The sequence below is a fragment of the Rhodnius prolixus genome, unplaced genomic scaffold (assembly GCF_049639745.1).
Source record: "Rhodnius prolixus isolate KJV_2025 unplaced genomic scaffold, Rpr scaffold_5, whole genome shotgun sequence".
In the NCBI taxonomy this organism is placed as follows: domain Eukaryota; kingdom Metazoa; phylum Arthropoda; class Insecta; order Hemiptera; family Reduviidae; genus Rhodnius; species Rhodnius prolixus.
This window is the reverse complement of record NW_027411624.1, coordinates 25,794,640-25,817,995: the sequence shown is the minus strand read 5'-3', so window position 1 is coordinate 25,817,995 and position 23,356 is coordinate 25,794,640. Positions and strand designations below refer to the sequence as shown.

Genomic DNA, 23,356 nt, shown 5'->3' with positions numbered 1-23,356 from the left:
ATATTCTGGGCGAGCAGTAAGCTTAAAATTTAAAACTTCGCTAATTTGACAGAGGTTTTGTAAAGGTTATTTTACCTACTTCAAAGGCGAAACAAACAACCTGCAGAGTTAATGTAAATGTGTCCGCCAGTTCTGGTAAAAATATAGTCTGCCCTACTTTACGGTATTGTAAGTATTCTCTAATTTATCTGAACTTTCCAGGGGTTTTTATTACACACTCCATAAACGTTTTGGAAGCAATGCTTGTAAAAGAAAACATAGCTTTCTCCATTTATTTCGAAAGTGGTGTTTGTAACGAAAATGCATTTTTTTAAGAAAATGAGAAAAATCGACAGAATTTCTAGATTTAATTCTGATATTTTTTAAAAAAATAATAAATCTTCCTGCATCGAAGTCTTCTTCACACCTTTGGACATCTATTATTTCTCTTAATATGTCCTCGCAAGTGCCTTTTCCAATTTATTTCATGGCATTTAACTGATGTTCTTAATTTGAAATCCATCCAATTGGAAGAGAAAATTTATCAACAACAAATAATGAAGCATCAACAAGTGGGATAATCCAATCAAGAAATCAGGTAAGTTAACACAAAATCAAATGCTTTAAGTGTGGACAATATTTTAATTGATTTTTTTGCAGAATCCCTTTAAAATATCTGCTAAATTTATTAGAAGTAACATTGGTTAATCATATTCAGATTTCTTAGTAACTAAAATTTGTTTACTTCATTATTAAGCAGGGTCATTCCATGTCAAATCAACACGGGGTCTAAACCTCACCATCTCGGATTTTCTTGAAATTTGGCACATGTGTACTATTGGTATAGACTTGGAAAAATATGAAATTTTACTGTGATATGTCAACTGGTTTATGAGTTACAGGGCTGTAAAGTTGCCAAAAATGGGCTGAAAAACAGGGAACCCCGTGTTTTTGAATTACTGTAGAAGCTTTCCTAATTGAGCTACAGACTTGGGATTGGTGTCATTTTATAGCATATATGATGCCCTTTCCTGTGATATGCGACACCATATGGGTTAGGATAAATAAAGTTGGTTAAATTTAAATTTAAAACTTAAATTTTTTAAAAAGTACATATTTTAAAATTTTAAAATTAATTCTATGAATAGCTAGTAGTGTTATGAATCACTGGCCAAAATATTAATTTGGGACGACAATGGCTTCATTGTTAAAAAAAATTAAGAATAAAGCTCCAATCCGATTAATTCAACTCTGAATTCATGTTAATACAATAATGCTAATAATAATTCCACTAATAAGTCCAAAGTAAAACATACTGTTAAGTAATAGGATCTCTTTATTATTTTAAGCTTGAAAAGGCTTCATTTGTTAGACATGCGTCACTTTCTAGTAGGACATATGTAAGTTCTTCCAGTCAGAGTCACAGGGTCAATTTTTATCAAAACATCCACTACTGAGACCCTAAGAATATCGGCATTTCTTGGATGCGAGATGATTTAGAGGGACCAGCTGGATGAAGAAAAGTTACTTTTACTTCATCAAGTTCTTCATTTTTCTCTAAAAAATATCCAAGCCACCAGTTTCTTTATAGACTACACTGATATAACCTGATATTTCGGCTAATTTTAGTTTATCAGGGAATTTTGAAACTTCCATTTCACAAGCTTCTGAGTTCATAGAAAAGTTTTTAACCAATATTTTGGATTTACTTCTGGGAATGAAAGCATGGTATTGCTGTGTTCCTTTAATAGCCAACGCTTGAGCAAACCGATTTTTTAAAAAACACTCAGATTCAACATAGTCTTCCTGGGTTGAATATGCAAAGTCCTATGTTGGTGATGTTTTCTACTGCCCACTCAAAAAGTTGTAGTGAAGTTTGAATTTGATTTTCATAGAGTCGTTGCAAACTGGTACGAGCTGCCAGACTCTTTACCGAATCCCCTTACGCAATCACAAGGCTCTTTGCCGACTTAAACCAACTTAAAGAGGCTGTTATCTCAGCCAAAGAAGACTGTTCTTGAACAAAGATATTGAATTGAATTATTTTTGTATAATTTGATTCACTGCATAATTTCATTAAAATAATATATGCTAATTAATATGATTAATTACTGTAATCATAATTATTAATTCTAAAAATGATTTCAAAATCAATATTTTAAATCTTAATAATTATTAATTATGATTCATTGATTCATTATTACTATTTTCAATTTATTTATTACTTTAATTTTATTAAAATATATTTTCCATGAAAAGGAGCTTTAGTCTTAAATTTTTTTAATAATGAAGCCATTGTCGTCCCAAATTAATATTTTGCCCAGTGATTCATAACACTACTAGCTATTTATAGAATTAATTTTAATATTTTAAAATATGTACTTTTTAAAAAATTTAAAATTTAAGTTTTAAATTTAAATTTAACAAACTTTATTTATCCTAACCCATATGGTGTCGCATATCACAGGAAAGGGCATTATATATGCTATAAAATGACACCAATCCCAAGTCTGTAGCTCAATTAGGAAAGCTTCTACAGTAATTAAAAAACACGGGGTTTCCTGTTTTTCAGCCCATTTTTGGCAACTTTACAGCCCTGTAACTCATAAACCAGTTGACATATCACAGTAAAATTTCATATTTTTCCAAGTCTATACCAATAGTACACATGTGCCAAATTTCAAGAAAATCCGAGATGGTGAGGTCAAAAATGGTCTTTTTTTTGTGTTGATTTGACATGGAATGACCCAGCATATTTAATTCGAAATAGTTAAAAAATTTTTTACTTATTTATGCCTCTGATGTTATCCAGCCCAAAATGGACATCACAATCAAATGCTTGTTTATTGTTTTACTAAACCAAATTCTATTCTATTTTGGTAATTACTTTTTTTAAATTTGAAAATCAGACCAAATGTTACAATTTTTGATGAGAGAAAGGTTATTGTAAATAAAAAAACAAAAACAAAAAACAAGAGAAGAGAAAAGTTAAGATCAAGGTAATCTTGTTTTACACTTACCAGACAGTGCCTTGTGCCCCGATGCCCAGGGGTCTCAGTCGGTTGTATCTCTGGGGAACAGTAAATGAAGTGTTATCGAATTCTTGAGTGTAGAATTCCATATCTTCCTCCATTATATAGTACCACCAGTCACCACTTTATATTATTTTATGTTTTTATTAAATATTGAGATATAGAGAGAGAGAGATAGAAAACTAATTATGTCTTTTTCTTTTTTGTATTGTTGATATGTATTTTTTTTAAGTTATATTCTCAAAATAAAAACACTGCCACCAATTAGATATCGTTACGAATTTTAAAATTAAATTTTTATATTTATAATAAATAAAAAACTAATCTTAAATCACTTGCTTTTGTTGTTTTTTTTACAACAGCACCATGCACTAATATCTACATAGTCAATCACTTATACTATCTATATCATGCTTAAGGTAAGTAAGTGTCTTTATTCATTTATTTCTTTAAGTTTAACCAAAACGACTACGTGCTTTAATAAAAATACAAATAAATAAATATATAAAAATAAACAGTTAACAAAAGTATAAAAAAAAAAAGAAAAAAAAAGAAAACGTTGCCACGAAGTCACCAACTGAAACAAAAATGTAATAGAAAAAAAAAATAATAAAAAAAAAAAAATTATAAAATAAAAAAAATAGTAAATTAACTAAGGAGCAAAACTATCATTTAAAAGGGAAGCTGGCTCAATAAATCTTTGCTAATGATATAAACTATTAATAAATATTTGAATACTATATACTAATGCTCGATTTTATCCGTTATAGCGTGCCTGTTGTATTATTTAAAACAATTATTAATTATTAATAATTGTAAATAAAGAAAGAAGTGTGCTACAAGTAAAAATAAATAAATCGATTTAATCACACCAAAGGTATCATCGAATATGTGAAGAGAGAACAAGAAGTCTTTTAATGGATTTTCATATATAATACAAAAAAAAATTACAGAAATTATGTCTAAATCTCTTTGCTCTCATTTTATATCCTAATTATTTTTTAATTTTTTATGATTAAGAAAAGCATTTTGAACGTGTTAAAAATTTCCAATACGAGGTGTCAACTGATGCTGCTACAGAAGAACTATGCATACACCAAATCCTAACGACCGACAGCTCTGCAGCGTAAAGCCTTCTCTTCTCGATTGCAGCGTCTCACGTGTTTTCTGTAGAGAAATCTGTCTGATCGGAACCTGTCGTCGTTTGTGTAAGAGGTGTGAAGTTTCGTTTTGCCGAAAACATTATATACTACTACACATGTAGTAGAGCAACGAATGGACTGTGAAATTTTACATGAAACTTGGTGAAACCGCTACTGAAACTTATCTTTTATTAAAATAAGTTTATGGTGATGAATGTTAATCACGTGCGCAAGTTTTTGAGTGGTTCAAGCGTTTCCAAGATGGCCGGAGAAGACGTAGGAGATGATGACCGCCCAGGTCACTCTTCAACGTCAAAAACGGTTATAATTAATCAACATCAACCGGTGAGGTGCTTGCTCAAACTCCTGCTGAAAGAGTAAGGAAAAAAAAGACCCGATTTGTGAAAGAACAAGTCATGGGTTCTCCATCAAGACAACCGCGTCGGCTCACAGTGCATTGTCTGTCAACGACGTTTCTAGCCAAGTACATCATCCCAGTTTTAGGCCTCATCCGCTTTATTCGCCTGACCTGACCTCCATATGACTTTTGTCTGTTCTCCAAAATCAAATCTGCATTAAAAGGAACACGATTTCGGTCGCACGTTGAAGCTGTGAAAGAAAAAGCGGCACGCGTCATGCAGGTGCTCACAGAAAAAGACTTCCAGCACTGTTTCGAACAATGGTAAATTCGCATGGAGCGTTGTAGGGATAGGGGAGGGGTGTATATTGAAGGTGATAATAACTAAATATGTATAAATTTAAAATAAAATGTTTTACAGCAATAGTCTCGTTATTTAATTAATAGTCACACCTCGTATAGGTTTTCTACCGCAAAAATTTGGTTCGAGATTTAGGGAACCTGCTATAAACATGAGCACAGTATTACCATTTACTGAAAGGCTCCATGCTAGGATAGAGATTACTCTTACAAGTAATTATACCAGTTATAACTTCATAGAGTAACTGCGAAACTTTCTCGAACACTGAAATTTTACGCCACAGATAACTTACAATATAGAAAGATCTTTATGAGTGTTGACTCTGCATAAATATCTGAATTATTACTTTTAAAAAATCTGTTTGCCACTCAATTTGATTAGTGTCGATCCCAGAGCACAAGACCGAATCCCCCGGGCAATAAAATTAATTGGAGACAATGCACTGTTATAAACTCCCGAAGAAGTCAACTAACTATAAATCTATCCAAAATAACCAGAAGGAAAGAACGTTTCTACTCACTCACTCTAGTTGGTTATCACTAGGGAACGGATTCGTATGTATTTACATATTTTTTTCTAGGCAAATTTACAGACGTTTTTCAACTAGAAGTATTCATACTGACACTTTTTAAGCCGTTTGAGTCTACTTTTATTTCACATATTTCCACATATTTGGATGTTATCGCATATTTATACATACTTGATTAAAATAAATAAATATTTCTACATATTTAATCAAAATATGTACATATTTTTTCATATTTTTCATTTTGGGCATATTTTCATAATTGGGAGGTGGTTGACAGGAACTGTGAACCACAGACTGTAGGGCTGTGAATCACAGTGGGTACAATGGTTATTGTAATTTGCACAGAATGCTGCTAAACAGTGACGGGCACTTGTTAGTTCTTTGAAGTTGTCTGTTCTTTCAGCTCGTTCGTTGAAGTGTCCAATTAATTTCGTTCGGTCACTTAGTGTATTCTTTTCTGACAATTGCGTATTTCTTGCACAAACCATTACCCAACTTGAGTCCCAAAATGTTCGACTGACAGAAAACGTGTCCAACGTTAAAAAAAAGTCATCGAAAAGGTGGAAGGAATACCTGGGAATAAGGGAGATCTGATCAGATCAAAACTGGTAGAAGTACTGAGCAAGAACAAAGGGTGGGAGACCATCCGCCAGATTTCTGATATTATCAGTGGAACAGAAGTCACCTCAGAACATCGTGTACCCTTTACAACCAACGAGATAACTTCTTTCAGCAAGGCACCTATAACATCTGTAGATGTTGAACGATCTTTTAGTCGTTACAAGTCCATCTTACGCCCAGATCGTCGTCACTTTACGTTCCAACATTTGAAATTTCATGTGGTTGCAAACAATTTCGAAGAGTGAAGTTTTCAAAATTGAAAATTTAACACATCTTTTTATAAATAGTAAAAATGTTCTTTGTTGTATAAATCATTATAACTTGTAAAAACAAATTACATTGTTCCTAATAAATTGTTATAAATTGTAAAAATGTTCTTTTCTTGTATAAATAATTATAACTTGCACCCCCCCCAAAAAAAATTCCATTTTCATAAAAAAAAATGTCCATTTTACTTAAATATTCCAGAAAATATTTTAAGAAAATCACATATTTTCCACATAATTGACGAAAATAAATGCATATTTTAATTAAATATTTGGCATTTTTAAATACATAAAAATCCGTTCCTTAGTTATCACTATAGTCTGGCTACACACTACTCTTTATTAAATTAAAACCTCTAAAAGTATTTACTTTTGAGCATTAATAGTCAATAAAAACGAGAGCAATTCAATATAGACATAATTATTTACTATTTCAAAAATTAAAATTTTTACCAAACGATTCCTTGAGCGCCTGATCCTATTGGTTTGAGGTTCTGGTATCGCTTTAATATAGTGAATTTCGTATCTCCGACCTCCACGGTGTAGAAAAGGGAGGAGAGCCGAGAACTCATCTTGCCAACGAGGAACGGCATTCGCACCTGCAATGGACAAAAAATTTATTTGTAGTGAAAATTAAAAAAAACAATAAAAGTGATTACAATTTTTGGCATTAATAAAAAAGGAACACCAATCAAATTGCTGATTAACACTTAGGGCTTACAATACCGAAGTAAAATCTGAATGCCGGTATTTGATATTTGAAATTTGAAATATCGGGATACCGGTATTAAAACCGGTATTATTAATAAAAAATTTACTAGTTATATTTTTACTTACATCAGATATTATATTGACTTGTTAACAAACTATTGCTGAAATCTAATAAATATTGTTCTGAAATGAGTAGATATTATTAATTTTATTACATAGAGAGTAGGAATAGGTAGATAAAAAAAGTACATATTAAATTTTATGTTATATTTTACATATAATAGGCTCGCATGGCATTATGTAATTAAAGAAGCGAAAAATATAATTAATTGAAAGTATTTATGAAACAATATTAATAACTTGCGTTTTGTTTATTAAAGTATGCTCTTAAAAAACATAAACAATCAATCGTTTCATCATCAAGCGAGGACCGAATTTTCGTACAAATACGAAGGTCGTTTGAAAAGTCCGTGCAAAGTCAGAGAGATAGCACTACTGGCGCGTATCGAGGTTATGTTTAGTTAGTAGCATCTCTTGGAAGAACACACAATAAGTTTCAGCCAGATCGGTCTATTTCTTTGTGTTTGGCATTCGTTTGAATCGAGGAAGTCGAGTGATTTTCAAAAAATGGACGAAAAAGAATTTCGTGTGTTGATTAAACACTACTTTATGAAAGGCAAAACGCCTCAGGAGACTAAAGAGAAGCTTGATAAACATTATGGTGACTCTGCACCTTCGATTAGAACAGTTTATAAGTGGTTTCAAAATTTTCGGAGTGGCCATATGGGCACAAGTAACGCTGAACGTTCTGGACGTCCTGTTGCGGTTACTACTCCAGAAATCATTGATAAAATCCATGATATGGTGATGGATGACAGAAGAGTGAAGGTGCGTGAGATTGCTAGTGCTGTGGGCATCTCGAATGAACGGGTACATAATATTTTGCATCAACATTTGGACATGACAAAGCTATCCGCAAGATGGGTGCCGCGATTGCTCACGTTTGACCAAAAACGAAATCGTGTGAAGTGTTGCAAGGACGGTTTGCAGCTGTTCCAGAAGAATCCGCAGGACTTTAGGCGTCGTTTCGTCACTGTGGATGAAACATGGATACATCACTACACTCCTGAGACCAAAGAACAATCTAAACAATGGGTTACCAAGGGGGAATCTGCGCCAAAAAAGGCGAAGACCCTTCCTTCGGCCGGAAAGATTATGGCGACTGTCTTTTGGGATTCGCAAGGAATAATCCTCATCGACTATCTGGAAAAGGGTAAAACTATTACAGGTGCATATTATTCATCGTGATTGGACCGTTTGAAAACCGAGCTGCAAGAAAAACGCCCACGATTGGCCCACAAAAAAGTCCTTTTCCATCACGACAACGCACCAGCTCACACCTCAGCAGTTGTGGTCGCAAAATTAATGGAAATAGGGTTCCAACTCGTTTCACATCCCCCCTATTCTCCAGACTTGGCTCCCTCGGACTACTATTTGTTCCCCAATATGAAGAAATGGCTGGCGGGAGAAAGATTTTATTCAAACGAGGAGGTGATTGCAGAAACGAATGGCTATTTTTCAGACTTGGACAAATCCTATTATTCGGAAGGGATCAACAAACTAGAGCAGCGTTGGACGAAGTGTATAAGCCTAAAAGGAGACTATGTTGAAAAATAAAAAAGGTTTACCCCAAAAAATTAAGTAGTTTTTATTTTTGCACGGACATTCAAACGACCCTCGTATAACCAGCCGCTGAAAAAGCTCTTTCTGATTCTACACTTGTCGGCACTATTGTCATTAAGAAATCATACACATTTTGTAAATACGTTCCTTTGGTTCCTGTTTTTTCAAAAAAAGTAATTTCATCTTTCATTTTTTGTTCCAGACTTGGAATTTTTTTAAACGCAGGCACGGGTGAAGTATTTAGTGTTTCGTCTATTGCTGCCTGTAGTTTTCTCTTTAATGCGTTTACGTTTACCTTGTCAGATTCTAATATTGTTTCGTTACTAATTTGAAAAGATATTGGAAGGGATGTTTCTTGCACAACTTCCATATCTTCTGTATCTTCTAGATTTTCATGTGTGAGCCGTTTTGTTAAGCTTACAATTTTTTTAATGATTGTAAATTTGGATATGCGTTTAAATACTTCTACAACATCTTGTGAGCCTTTTTGCAGATACTGAAGTAGTTGTGATAATTCAGTTCGTCGCAGTAAAATTCGAGATTTTAATGCTTCCAATAATTCTAATGCAATTGTAGATTTTTGCTGGGAAAGAGTATTTAACATAAATGTCAAAGAAGCGTCAGCCGTCAAAAGATTTGCATCTTTTCGGCAAAATGCATCTACTGTTAATTTTACAGGAGTAAGAGCAGCAATAATTGAAGATAATAAATTAAATTCTTTATCTGAAAAATGATAAATTGTGTATAAATTCAATTTTTATCAACCAATGTAATACAAAAATACCGGTTTTTAATTACGGACAAAAATCGTCCGGGATTCCGGTATTCGGGATCCCGAGATCCTGGTATTGTAAGGCCTATTAACACTGTGACCACCACAACCAAAAGAAATTAAAACCTTTTAAAGTACCACAGTTTTAGGTTGTTTATTCTGACCAGACTTTTTGAATTAATTGTTATTATTTTTTATTATTATCATATTATTTCAGAACGTTTCAACCTCCATCAGTCAACTCAACTCTAATAATTTTTCGTTTTCTTTTTTTGTTATAAGTTTCATTCTACATGATAAAGATGGCATGGCTACCCCACGAAATTAAAATAATAAATATTACAAAATAAAATAAAAGAATTCATCTAAAAAGATAACTGGAAGAAGGTTAAAACAAAAAATATATTCTAAAAAGAAAAATAAACTTCACAAGAGCTGAGAATGGCTATTACTGGCCGAAACGTCCAGCAAAAAATAGAAATAATGTTAAAAAAAACAAAAACAAGTAGATTTATTGAATAATTACAAAAATCATCCAGTGGAGATTGTTAATAGATATAAATATCTGGGTGTAACCCTGACGCCTCGTCTTTCGCTCAATACCCATCATGCAGAGAAGGCGGCATCCTCGAAGAGAATCCTTAATCTCGTCTGGTCTGGCTATCTCTCGCAAGGTACTATACCTCTTCCATTTAAATTCCAAGTTTTTAACTCCATCTGTCGTTCAGTGGTATGTTATGCTGCCCAGGTCTGGGGATTTCAAAGGTATGATGTTGTAGAGAGTCTCCAAAGATTTTTTATTAAAAAATTATTTGCACTTCCTTCATCTTCGCCTAATTATATGCTTTACATTGAGACCGCTGTGGACCTGTTGGAGGTATTTACTTTGAAACTCCATTTTAAATATATTTTAAGAGTCTTAGATCTCCCCCAGTGCCGCTTAACGAGAATCTTAGCGTTGGAGATTATCAATAAAAAGATTTTCTGGTTTCGACATTGGATAGACTTGGCTCAGAAGTATTCCTGCGATTTTGTGGCCTCTGTGGAAAATATACCTGCGTGGAAGGATCAATTAGCCTCCCTGTTGATTAAGATGAAAGCAGCTCATCGTCGGGGGTTTCTGGACCGCGTCTCTCTTTCGTCCCGCTTCCTTTTATACAGAGAACTTGACCACTCATTTAGCCTTTGTCACTTGAATGAAGATAACTCCTTGGGTCTAACTCTAACTGAACTCCGCTGGATTTTTAAGTTAAGATGTGAGCTTGTCTACCTGAATCATACGCCATGGCTGCCTAGGGAGATTGAACTTTGTTCTCTGTGTAATTCAAGGTGCATTGAAGACGTGGTTCACTTTCTTGGTGACTGCTCAATTCTTTCTGAGATCCGGAGACTCTATCTCGGATGTTCAGTACTTACGAGAGAACAATTGATTTCTTTCCTAAATGGAACGCGAAATTGTCAACCTCTTGTTAAATATGCTCGCCATGCCTGGTCTTATCGTTATCAGCTGGTTCAGGAGTTTAATTATTAATTTATAATTCTGTTATATATTGGTTATTTCGTTTTATTTTTATTTCTAGGTCGGTTATATTTTTTGTTTATTATTACTATTATTTTTTTTTGGTTTATTTGTTTTTCTTTTCTCTTTGTATTATAGTAACATCAACTCCGGCTGACGGATTTTCCAAGCCGTACAATATTTCATTTTGTAATTTGTAAATATTTCATATGAAGTATAAATATTATTATTATTGAATAACCAAACCAAATTAGCTGGCTCAGATCTGATGTATTTACTTTTTATTAGTAAGAAAGTAAATAGTTGAAAGGCCTTTCTCGGATACTTTAATTTGCAGCTCATTGTTAATGTTTACACAAATTAGATAAGAAAACCTACGGTTTAAATTAAAATTTACATTCAGTCGCCTGTTTGCTTTTTGTTTTTGTAAACGAAATGTTAGCATTTCCACAAAGCCTTGAGGACACTACATTGCGCAACATCTACTAGAAAAGAATAATTTTCTAATTTTACCTTACCACTGTTTATTAAAATAATGAAAAACGGTCACCTGTGCTTTCTTATAATAAATTTTAATATGTTTTAGAATAGGTTTACCTTGATCAGTTTAAATTGGAAACATTAGATAAGTCTAACTATTATTATATAAACATCTACCACATTCGATAACGTTATCTTCTAACATTCATAATTTTATATAGGTTCCAACAGGTAAAAAAAAAAAAATTAGACACGGGAGACGAACCCAAAATATTTATTTGCAATAAAAGTGTAGGAATAAGAAAAATAAGTGCTCAATATTCTTGCTATCGTTTCAATAATTCAGAAGATAACAAACTTACGACGAAAAGGCTAACCTCTTAGGCTAGGTTGGTGGAAATTGAATTCAGAATATTGATTACCCACCCAGCTTTAGAAGTTTCAAAATTAGGAAACAAATCTCAAATCGCTAAGATATACAGTAAAAGCTCTTTATTCGCGGGGTATATGTTCCATAAATATGACGCGAATACAGAAACCGTGAATACGGAATGGTAATTTATACGGGATTCGTTCCTAGGTGACAAAATAAAAAAAAAAAAATATATATAAAAATCAATTTAATTGAAGTTTTTGAACATTTTCATTAATTATCTTAAGGCTTAGGCAATGGTTTGGAGAATTTTGTAATTTTCTCTTGCTTGGCAGTTTTTAAAAGCTTTTGTTTGCAGTCAAAGTTTGAACTTGCCCACTACAACTACCATCAGGTTCTTTAAAATGAGCGTAAAGATACTTTGCCTTCACCCGGACCATTGGACCACTCAGGGGCACCCTTTTTTTTGGATGCGGTCTTCGATCCATAATGGCAACGCCACTTCCATTTTTTCTATTGCTGGATCACGAACAATTGCTTTCATTCTGTGCGTTTACATTCTCAAAAACACCGATCGCGGCGAAGGCGGCTTATGTCAAAGTCCTCGGCGATATCATTTAACAACATACTTTAGGCAAAGTTGTAATACTAAGATCTATTTTACTTTTTTTATTAGTCCATTTGACGGCATTTACAAAGGATATTGGGTTGGATACCTATTGGAATCCTTTTATTATCATAGTGTACTTCCGCGAATATAGGAATTGGGTCGCATTTTTTTAATCCGCGAATAGTGAAAACGCGAATGAAGGAAGCGCGAATAAGGAGCTTTTACTGTATTTAAAATAATTTTGGGAAATGTTTTTTAACATTGATGTTTACTGTACTTACAATGTTTCCATAATTAGCAGTGGTAGGTAATCTTGCTGTTAACTGGTTGCTACTATTAAATTAGTAAATTTTAAATAATTATACTTGTTTTCTGTATATTATATAAGTTAAGGAGTAAAATATTCATCACTACACCTAATTCAAATCGATCACTGCGTAAAGCCCACATCGTGATATTAGAATAGAGTGTAAGGTTTTCTTCAGGTTACAATACAGGGATGTAGCATGCATAACATTATTTATAATATAATTATTTATTTATAATATTTAAAATGTATTGCTAACTTTTATTGTATAATTGTATTCTATAATACAAAAGTTTAAATTTATACGTTACGTTATTTCGTAAATGTAAATCTGATCTTTAAGGACCGCTGTGAAGCTCTGATTAAAAGCATACATTTTCTTCGTTAAGAAAATCAGTTTTACTTATTTGTAATTTGGACTTAATTGAAAAAGTTTTTTTAACAAAAAAAAGTACTGAAAGAGTTCGAAGAACTTTATTATAACTAAATGGTAAATTGGGGGGGGCAACTGTTTTAAATTTTTTTTTTTAATAAATGCATTCTAATACAGACTTAATAATTCAAAAATTTAATTAAGTACTAATCATAGATGTTATCAGTAAATTATACTAATTCAAAGAATGTTTTCATATATTTGTTCTTTTTAAAAGAAATTCTATATTTTTTGTTTCACTTTTCCTGCTTACAGATAATGAAGCATTTTTAATAATATTTTATGAATCACAGGCAATTCAGGCAGGCGGAGTTCGTTCAGAGCAGAATTTTTTTTAAGGCAATTCAGGCAGGCGGAGTTCGTTCAGAGCAGAATTTTTTTAAATGTTTTTATTAATAATAATAAAATCAGCATTATCATTTATTTTAAATAAACATATTTATTATTAACTAATTTAACAACTATTATATTTTATACTACATTACTTTATTTGTAACGTGATAATTATAAAGATGAAGAGGCTTAGCAATGAAATTTGAATTTATTTTACTAAATGAGTCCTTATTTAGTGATTGAGACAAAAATATTTTTAATAAAAATATCTTGACGAATAATCCCAAGTTTCTAGTAACTTATCTTAAGTTGTCCTATCTAAAAACTAATATTTTACCCAATTATTTTGTCTAGATGTTCATGAAGATATTATTGGAAAAGGATATTTTATCAGCAAAAACAAAAAGCAAAATTTGTATATCTGAAGAGTGGAATACCCAACTGTCAAAGAAACAGATGCAGGTCAATCTTAGTGAAAAGTGATAGAAGCTATGGAGTCCGGAATTCAGTAGCAACTGCTACGATTGTTAGTTTGGTGGAATGAACAGGGAGAGTTGTTGTTGTAACGTGAAATAGTTACAAACTGGTCCCATGAGTGTTGTAAAATAATTTTGGAGACGGCCAATTCGCTGCCACAGCTACCTCGATATTACTCTATTACAATAGTAGTTCCTCTACATTATATCCTTTTGGCTTATTCAAACAATATAGTAAATTATCGATTCTAGCTAATCATTTATTTTTCTTTCTTTAACTCTAAAAATTTGGTATTCCCCCGTTTACGTACAATATTTTCAGTCTTTCACGTATTATCCTACCAAAATGTCTATCACTAGGCTAGAAGAATTTTCGCGAGAAAATTAGATGCTTTTAAGGAGTTCACAGAGAATTACAATGACCATTAAAGTTGGTGTACTAACTCCTTAAATTATACTCCATTTTTTTAAGAATTAAGGTTTGTTACGACAATAAGCAGGCTGAGAGCGAACCACGCGGTGTGCGGATCGTATCTACACAGGATCAACAAAAGGTCCTCTCCTCTTTGCGTAGATTGCAATGAGGAGGAGGATTTCAAACATATAATAATGATATGTCCACGTTATGTAGTAGAAAGGAAACGAATGTTTGACGACATATACAGGTTTTTAGATGCACCATTTCGCTACGAAGACATAATATTCTCCACCAAGATCTATGTGCTTAAATCTGTAGCAGAGCTAGCAAAGAAATATGAATGTATTTAAAAGTTATAGCCGATTAGAATGAATGCAAGAAAATGATTAGTGAAGGATTCCTTGATTTTAATTTCGTTTAAGCTATAAGGATGGCGGGAATATATGTTAGAGTTCTGATCCATCCATTAGTTGTAAGGTTTATGTAAATAGTTGTATATAGTAGAGGGATGAATGTGTGAAGCGAATGTATTTATAAGTAAGAATGGAGAGTGAGTGATATTCTAGTGATAAGCACCTAGACGATGCTGGCTGTACGGCGAAAGCCAATGCCAAAAAAAGCAAACAAAAAAAAGATTTAAGGTTTTTAGTAGTTTTGATGGCAATAGAGTGATTAAAAACGTACTTTTGATTTAAAGATGGAGCTGCAAGATATTCTAGGCACACTTCCTTGAACTGTGAGTGCAGTAATTTAAGGCAGACCTAACCAGTTGCTCTATCTTCATGAGAATATCAAAAACCTACGAGTATAATTAACATTTATCATTTAAAATTAGTCAACTAGAAAGATAATTGCTCTGGTCGAATGAATTTTCACACCAGATAAACAGTGACGACAAAATCTGCCATCACTGCTCTCTAAATCATCACTGAAATGAAATGAATTCCGGTTTGAAGAATGGCAAAAAATCGATATTTGTAAAAAAATAAATGGTATGACAGCACTCTAATTGCAATATGTACTTTTGTAAGTTTGAAATTACAAAACAACTGAAAATTTTACCTCTAATCTTTGACTTAATTTTACAAAAATTATACATAATAGCCGCTAATATTTTGATTATTAGTAGTCTAAGTTGTTCTTTAAATTTCTTAAGTGTGTAGTTTACCTTAATAAAAATCAAAACAGTACATAATACTCGTATATCAGGGAAGATAAACAAAATATTGGCATAAATACTAAAGAAATACATACCATCAACTGCCCATTATCAGATGAGGAGGAGTATTAAGAAGAAGAGATGTTGCCACCTAATCAGCATCCCCTGAAAAGAAATAAAACATTAGTTACTTGAGATAAACTAATTTAATGCACTTAATAAGGCATCCAATAAAAAGCTTCGCATATCAGCGACAATGAAACATTGTGAATCGTATCTCTGCGTCAATGGAACTACGTGAAAATAAAAGATATTTATAAATAAAAAATAACTGAGTAATGAGGATTAAATTTTTGTGGTGGAAGTTGAAAATTTTGAATTCTTGTAGCAATTTTAGGTACGGCACGGCACCTACCTATTGTATTTTATTACTACGGTGTTTTATTGCTACTGTATTTTTTACTTCCGTTTTATTAAATAATAATTGTTAAAAACTAAAATGGTTACTTTTCTTTTGTTTCTTCTCCAAAAATTGACATTTGAGTAAATTAGTAGTGAAAAGTCGGTTACGCAAAATCCCGATTTTCTACATTTACACCCCTCTGTTCCGGGTAGGGCTTTATTAAAAACCAAAAAAATCCATATGGTCTTGAAGTTCAATAAATGCGCAACTTTTCCTGCAATTAGGTGATTCCTTGATTCATTAACCATTGAGAAAATGCAGTTGAAAATTTTAACAAAAATCATCGAGAAAGAATTTTTTAGACATTAAAGTAAAAATTTCATTGTTATAAGAAACGTTTTGAGGCTCTGTATTGAGCAGATTTATAGGAAATTTAATGCTCTTTCGTTTGGAATAAGCAGATTTGTTGTAGGATAAAGGATAGAAAAGTTACGGCCGTTCTTAAGGTGGAAAACGCGAATATCGACGGAACAGTTAAAAATGCAAATATCTTGGACACTATTGAGAATCGGGCCAAAGTGAAGAGAATATTTTTTGTTGCATTTGTGCTGCTGAATCACCTCCCGAAGTTTCGACCACTCCTCCGCATACACCCTGTATATCCGTTTTAAGAACCCTTGCGACAGAAAAAAGGGTTTACACAAATTTATTTCTCTCTTTCTATTTGTAAATGGGTGTTAACCACCCTTAAGTAAAAAAATGATGAATCCCAGACAGATCAAATTTGATATTTCGCTTAGGAGCCAACAAATAACGCAACTTTCAGGTTTTAGTCAAAATCGGCCAACTGGGAATACCGCTTTTCTGAAAAGATTTTCCAGGTTTTTTTTGGAGATTTTCTTAAAAAAAGTCTTTCAATCCTTAATCAATAATCTCAGAGAATATCAAAAACCTTTGAAATTGCAAATGAACTATGTTCCTATAAAAAGAGAGGTTTCTTTAGTAGTTTTTTTAGAGATAATTCTGCTTCCTATAGAAAGCCGGAAGCTAGTTGCTGAAAAGGAAACAGTTGAAGGAAATTACAGCCTTAACTTCCTTTTTAAATCAGCAAAAAACACCCTCATACAAGCACAAAAAGAAATTACTGTAACTAAAACAAAAATACTAGAACATATAAAGAAAATGTAATAGAGGATAATGTCCACAATATGTGGACGGTGGCTTATGGCTATAGTTAGGCTAGTTACGGACACCGAGTCCCATACGAGAGGCTAACACGAACTTACCGACCTCATTTCTGTACAACCAGTCGATATCGGCTTCTCAATTCTACACTATTTAACGTTGATCTAGTTTTATTTCAAGTCTGTATAAGTTTGCTTCTAAAGCAGTTAAGTAACTACGTAACCAATCTTTTTTTTTGTACACCATTAGATTTCCCATTAATCTAATTCGGCATTTAGGCCCTTCTGAACTCTGATAGGGAAAGAAGATAAGATTAAAAGCCAATTTCTACGCAGCAAAATACTTAAAAATTCGATTAAAATTCTCAAACTTCTTTCAATTACTGCAATTCAACAAAGAATCAATTCAAAGAAAAAGTATTCTCGGCACTTATTGAACCTAATTCATCAAATTGAATTTTCTGCAATAAGATACCTGAAATTACTTATTATATTCTTAGAGAGCCACCCGATAAATGGATTATGTAGAATATCTGAACAATAAGAAGTCGAAGAAATTATAATGGGACTAAAAAAGATGCCCGGGAATTGGCGCTTTACTCTCTGAAATGATAAAGCTAGGAATGAAGAAGTTCACTCAAGAATAGAATTTACCAATAAATAGTAGATTTTTGGGAGACGAAAGAGGAAGCCAGAGGAATAAGCTGTAGTGTTGTATGTCTGATCTTTAAGGTTACGGATGACTACTACTGTTATCCATTGGTAAAGGTTATGGTGAAAGCAGAGAGTTGGTGGCTACATGGCTGGAATTTTGAAGGAATCGACTGATTGTTGGAAATTATTTCCATCAGGATGATATTCGAGCCCCGAGTAACATCGAGCTTGACTGTTGTCTTTAAGCAAGATTCCATGAGGTACTACTGGAGTTTTATCTGTAAGAAAATGATAAAGCTGATGAAGATGAGTTTAGATAACTGGAACGATAAAATGAGAGAAAGAGGTGCGGTCGATTTCTAGACCGCAAAATCACTTAGCAAGAGGGTTGAGCGAGCATGGAATTCACCTTGAAAAATATAATTTTTCCCCCCTTCCTGGACGGTCGAAAGTCTTCATCTCGAGGTTGGAGCTAGTATGTTCAAGAAGGCTGAAAGAAGTCTCTTCTGTTAAGGATATACTCGGTGCCAGGATATATAGATTATTTCAGAAAATGATGAAATAAATATGCCGTCCAAATTGGGCATACCTTTTTGTTTTAATAGTCCAGGACATGTTGTTGTCCTTTATCTGGATAAGTCTTCCTAGCTTTCAGGAATGGATGGCTTCACAGTATCCATCTTTATAGATGAACTTTGTGGACTGTAGACAGCGTAGAAGTGCTAAATAGGGATCTAAATAGGGAAAAGATGATCTGTTTTTTCCCCCAAATATCACTCTGACTTCTGGTGGGAACCATTTAGGGCATTGAGGTTCAAGGACAAGGCAGGCATTCTACGCAAATACTCTCTAAATTTGAGACTAGCATCTATTACCAAGGGGACTCATTTACAATATAAAGAAGTTGTGTTTGAAATCCTATATTTTCTGGCAGTCTTTACGTCCAACTACACAAATTAGGTGTAGCGGACGGAGGCGGTTAGCAAACATAGTTTACTATAAATTTGTCGTATTAAACAATTAAATAAAATCCAAGACCTAAGACCGGGGAATCGAACCCAGTAACCACATATATTAGCTTTGCAGGTATCGCATCTAACCGCTCAGCTAACGTGGCGCCTGTGTTTAAAATCAAGATTATATTTCTGAATAATTTATTAAAGATATTAGAGAGAGTGTACAGTTTTAATTTCTGCTGTGAGAATCTCGGCTAGACAGAAATCAATGAAATAAACAAAGCGGCTAAATTGCAAAAACGTGGTAGAAGAGAAAAGAGCCAACCAAGTGAGAAAAGAAGTGGAAGGAACTATCGCCCCCACGGGAATAAAGATAACATCTACAGCAAACTTATCGCCGCCCTGACTTCTTACTTCGGAGGAATTATCTCTTACGACAATGTAGCAATATATTATGTCCATGGAGGAAACAGTTATTTCTTTGCTTTTAACCGTCGTTGTTCAAAAGTTTTGTATATTCCTGAACATTTGTATATTTGGGCTAAATTGTTTCAGTCACACACTATACTAGCTTAGTCAGTATTCACATAAGGTTTTTGTATAGATAGTTTATACAGTCGAGCCTCCCATAAAGGGCACTCTCACTAGCGGCCACCTCCATTTGCGGACAGTTTTTGGATTTCCCAGTTTTACCCCTATACACTTTCTACATAAAGGAACCTCCGTCTAACGGACACTCTACATAGTGACCACGGACATTGATTTTGGGGAACGGATTATATGTTTCACCTAAAAACATGTCTAATTTACATTAGTATTTTATTATGGTTGAATGAAAAACTGGACTTATCAGACTTATACTTTAAACCAGGGGTCCCCAAACTACGGCCCGCGGGCTACATCCGGCACCTTGAGGCCATTTATCCGGCCCCAGCCGCATTTCCGGAAGGGGCACCTCTTTCATTGGTGGTCAGTGAGAGGAGCACTATATGTGGTGGTGCCGCAAACCGCTGCGTCGCTCAGGTACAGTACTACTTCCGGCGTCACGGCTCCGCAAAATAACAGCAGAAGTAGGAAGAAAGTCAAAAGCACTATAACTAAACCGGACATTGACCATCTCATTAGCCAAAAGCAGGTCCATAGTTCCCACAGAAATACTGGACAGTTTGCTGATTTAAATTTACTTGTTCTTTATTTTAAATATTCTATTTGTTCCCGTTTTGTTTTTTGTTTTTTCACTTTAAAATAGTTTGTTTTATGGTCCGGCCCTCCAACGGTCTGAGGGTCAGTGAACTGGCCCCCTGTGAATAAAAAGTTTGGGGTCCCCTGCTTTTAACAATCATAAAATGGATGATAGTCACGATCAATAAACGGTTTAACTTTCTATAACTGATTGAACTTAGATCGAGCTATTTCCAAAGGGCCGTCGTACAATGTTGAAGGTTCAGGATACTCTCGAGGAAGACGTCTTCGTTGAGGAAGTATTATAATATATGTTAATCATGTGGGCAGGCGAAGTTTGAAGCACATTTCCACTATTAGACCTGTATAAAAATCCTCCGATATCATTCACAGTGAGATCACCTTTTTTTTACCAGCTCTGATAGACTGAAAATTGGTGGTTAGATGCTTCGTAATCTAACTTGATTACGTTAGTTTTCTTAGTTTTTATTCTGACAATATTCTGGTTGATGCACAATTCATATTTAGCGACCACAGTTCACCGTATAATGCTTAGAGTCACATAGCAATTAGTTTGACAACGACGATATGTTTGCATTCTAGACAATAACCTTATCGTGGCATCCTCTCTGTCATATCTGAGTTGAAATATAGAATTTAATCATATTGTAATTATTTATTTTTGAATTACGTAGAATACGTATATTACTCACACACAAACAACTAGATGATTTCATGAGCTAATAGTACACATGAGTCAGCAACTGTAGTATATGAGACGGAAACATAGTTGAAGCCAAATTATCTACACCAAACTGATTACTACTAAACCTGAAACCGATCAGGAATACCAAAAAAACAATCGCAACTATGGAATAAAATCAGCGATATTAACCAGCAGTGAGGGGCCTAACCACATTTTTTAATTCACTGAAGTATTGGTAAAAACCAAATTACACTGCTGGAAAGATTAAGCATTGTTTTTTATCCTTAATAATTTTATTACAAATAAAATTCAAATAATCTTTTAGTGTAAAATTACGTGATAACTCAATATATATGGGTGTTCATCGTCCAAACAGTTGTAGATACATAAGAGACGCATTGCGGTAAATATGTTGGGGGCGGATAGACAAGGCATGGAAGGAGATTAAGGGGCGGCTACTGTAGCCGCTCCTCATACTGGAAGCTCTCTGCCCCCAGCCTAAACTCAAATCCTACTTAACCATTTAATAATCGCCAGATTTCTTACCCTAGCATTTCTTTTCAGATTCTTACCAGGTAAGGAAAGCATTCGGAATCGTACTGAATTTTCTTAGCTCGAGTTCGCACAGGAAGGAAGTCTTGATGTTTTGAAACTTTGTCTCTAATACTTAATATCTCAATAAATAAAATAGTTTTCAATATATTTAGTTTTGTTTAATAATAATTATAAGAAATAATAAAGACTCCTTCAAAGACGATCAAAATTGACGATAACAAACAATTCTTATTACATTTTAAGACGGCTCAAATGCATTTCATGCTAAAACGGTCAATCTGAGCGAAAAATGGTATAGGAAAAATTTGTTGCCCGTCACCTCTAGTTTCAGAATATGTGACTTGATTTTAGATTCCTGCTCGCACACGCGGCAGACGCGCGACCAAAAGTGAGGGTTTGCAGTTGACCCCCTATTTTCATATACACAGTTTTAAAGAGTTTAAAACGTTATGAAAGAAACCGGGAACCGCAATTCGATATCTTCAAAATTACAGGAGCTAGGCCATTTCAAAATCTGATATTTATTAATCATATTTCAAATTTTTAACTTGTTATCAAAGAGAAAGAAGAGCACGCGATAGGTCATTTTTATGTATTTTTTCATCCCCTTTCTTCTGAAAATATTGCCAAGGCAGTAAAGCTAGTATTTTTCTTAATATCCGGAAATAAGTTGTTTTTCAAGTGATTTTTCAAAGAAAAATCATATGTAAAGAGCTTTAGATGTTCTCAAGCGTACACAAAATGGCTAAAAATTAATTTTACATCTGTTACAAACAAGAAGGTTTAATAATTATTTGGTAATTTTTGGAGAGTTGCGTTTAATTACCAAAAAAATTGGAAACCTCCTGCCACATATTTAAGTGATCAATATCTTTCATGTAAAGGATCAAACTTATTCCTTAATTTATCAAATAATGCACTTTACGCAACTTGTGAAGCATGTACTGTGCTTTCAAAGGTGCCTCCTCTGGCTCGCAAGCCAGGTTAGCCTGGAGGTTATTAACTGCTCTCTGTATCTGAGGAGCCATTCTATAATCACAAATTCTACGCCTCAAAATCAATGCTCTAACTAAGTCCCTTACAAAATCATTCATTTCGATCTAAAAGTACCTTTTATTCAATACCTAATCACAAAAAAGCTTCTTCACTCTAGCCTTTCCTCAGCGAATCCCAATTCTCTCATTGAACATCTTTCATCTTTTTATCTCTTACTGAAAATCCCAACCGATGGATTGAAACGTCGTTGGCCTCTCGATTTACCCGGCGATCCAGCCCAATAATTGATTCTTTGGAGAGAGCTATCGATAAATGGTAACTCCTCTCATGTTACATGTTCAGTCATTTGATTTACTTGTTGCAGGGGCATTACAAAAATAATAATATTAAATATTTGTTCACATCTGCCATCTCGCTGTATCCAACTCCCACAATAACATTAAACTTTCTTACCCAGGAATCGTATTTCTGTGCAAATTATTGGCAATTATTGATCCTAATTTAATTTTCAATCCAAAAATACTTCATTTGCAGTTCCTGAAGAAGGAAACCAGAGGATTCAGAAACGTCTAATAGACTGTCTTAAAAGAAAATTAAGCAATCATTTAAACGTAAATTGCTTACTGATATATTTTTATTCTATTTAAATATATGCGCTTTCTTTTAGAACATATTAGTACACTACAAGCCTATGAAATGCAGTATCTAAGAATAGTAGAAGGAAAAAACAAGACGAGATCGCTGGAATTCGTTGAAAACTGAACAACTTGAAAAAAAAGGACAGCTGCGATGGTTGGGACATGTATACAGGATGAACTAAACCTGTCGCCCACAAAAGAATAGAGAAGCGTCCCAGAGGAAGAACAAGTGGGAAGAATAATGTTAAAAGAGTTTTTTACAGCGAAGATTACCAGCACCTTGGTGGATGCCAGAGACCACTGGCAGTCCTTTTGGAAAGCCTCTATATTATAGGGTGGTTGAGGCAATCGACTAAGAAGAAGAGGCGTTACATATTCCTTCTTCTAAAAATATCTCTGCTCTGCAAGGGTCATTTAACAAATAAAAATCAAGAGAATCAATTAAGTGAAGTAAGACTTTAATAAGTCTACTTAACTAAGAAATACTTTCTTTATATTTTGAAAAATGTAAACTAAATTT

At 33.6% G+C, this 23,356-nt stretch overlaps 1 protein-coding gene across 6 annotated transcripts in view; it reads right to left on the bottom strand.

Moving 5' to 3' along the window:
* bsk (mitogen-activated protein kinase dJNK) overlaps positions 1–23,356 on the bottom strand; it is an 88,462-nt gene that overhangs the window by 12,056 nt on the left and 53,050 nt on the right. For 5 of the 6 annotated variants that reach the window (XR_012461264.1, XM_074137464.1, XM_074137466.1 and 2 more), the window contains 2 exons: positions 15,658–15,727; positions 6,742–6,887 (listed from right to left, as the gene is read on the bottom strand). Coding sequence is in view for 5 of the 6 variants with exons in the window: in XM_074137464.1 (XP_073993565.1) it covers positions 6,742–6,887; positions 15,658–15,660 (149 nt within the window). In the remaining variant the exon portion in view is untranslated. Of the gene's footprint in view, positions 1–2,999; positions 3,589–6,741; positions 6,888–15,657; positions 15,728–23,356 lie in introns of those variants that run through there. The other variant, XM_074137468.1, reaches the window with a different exon arrangement.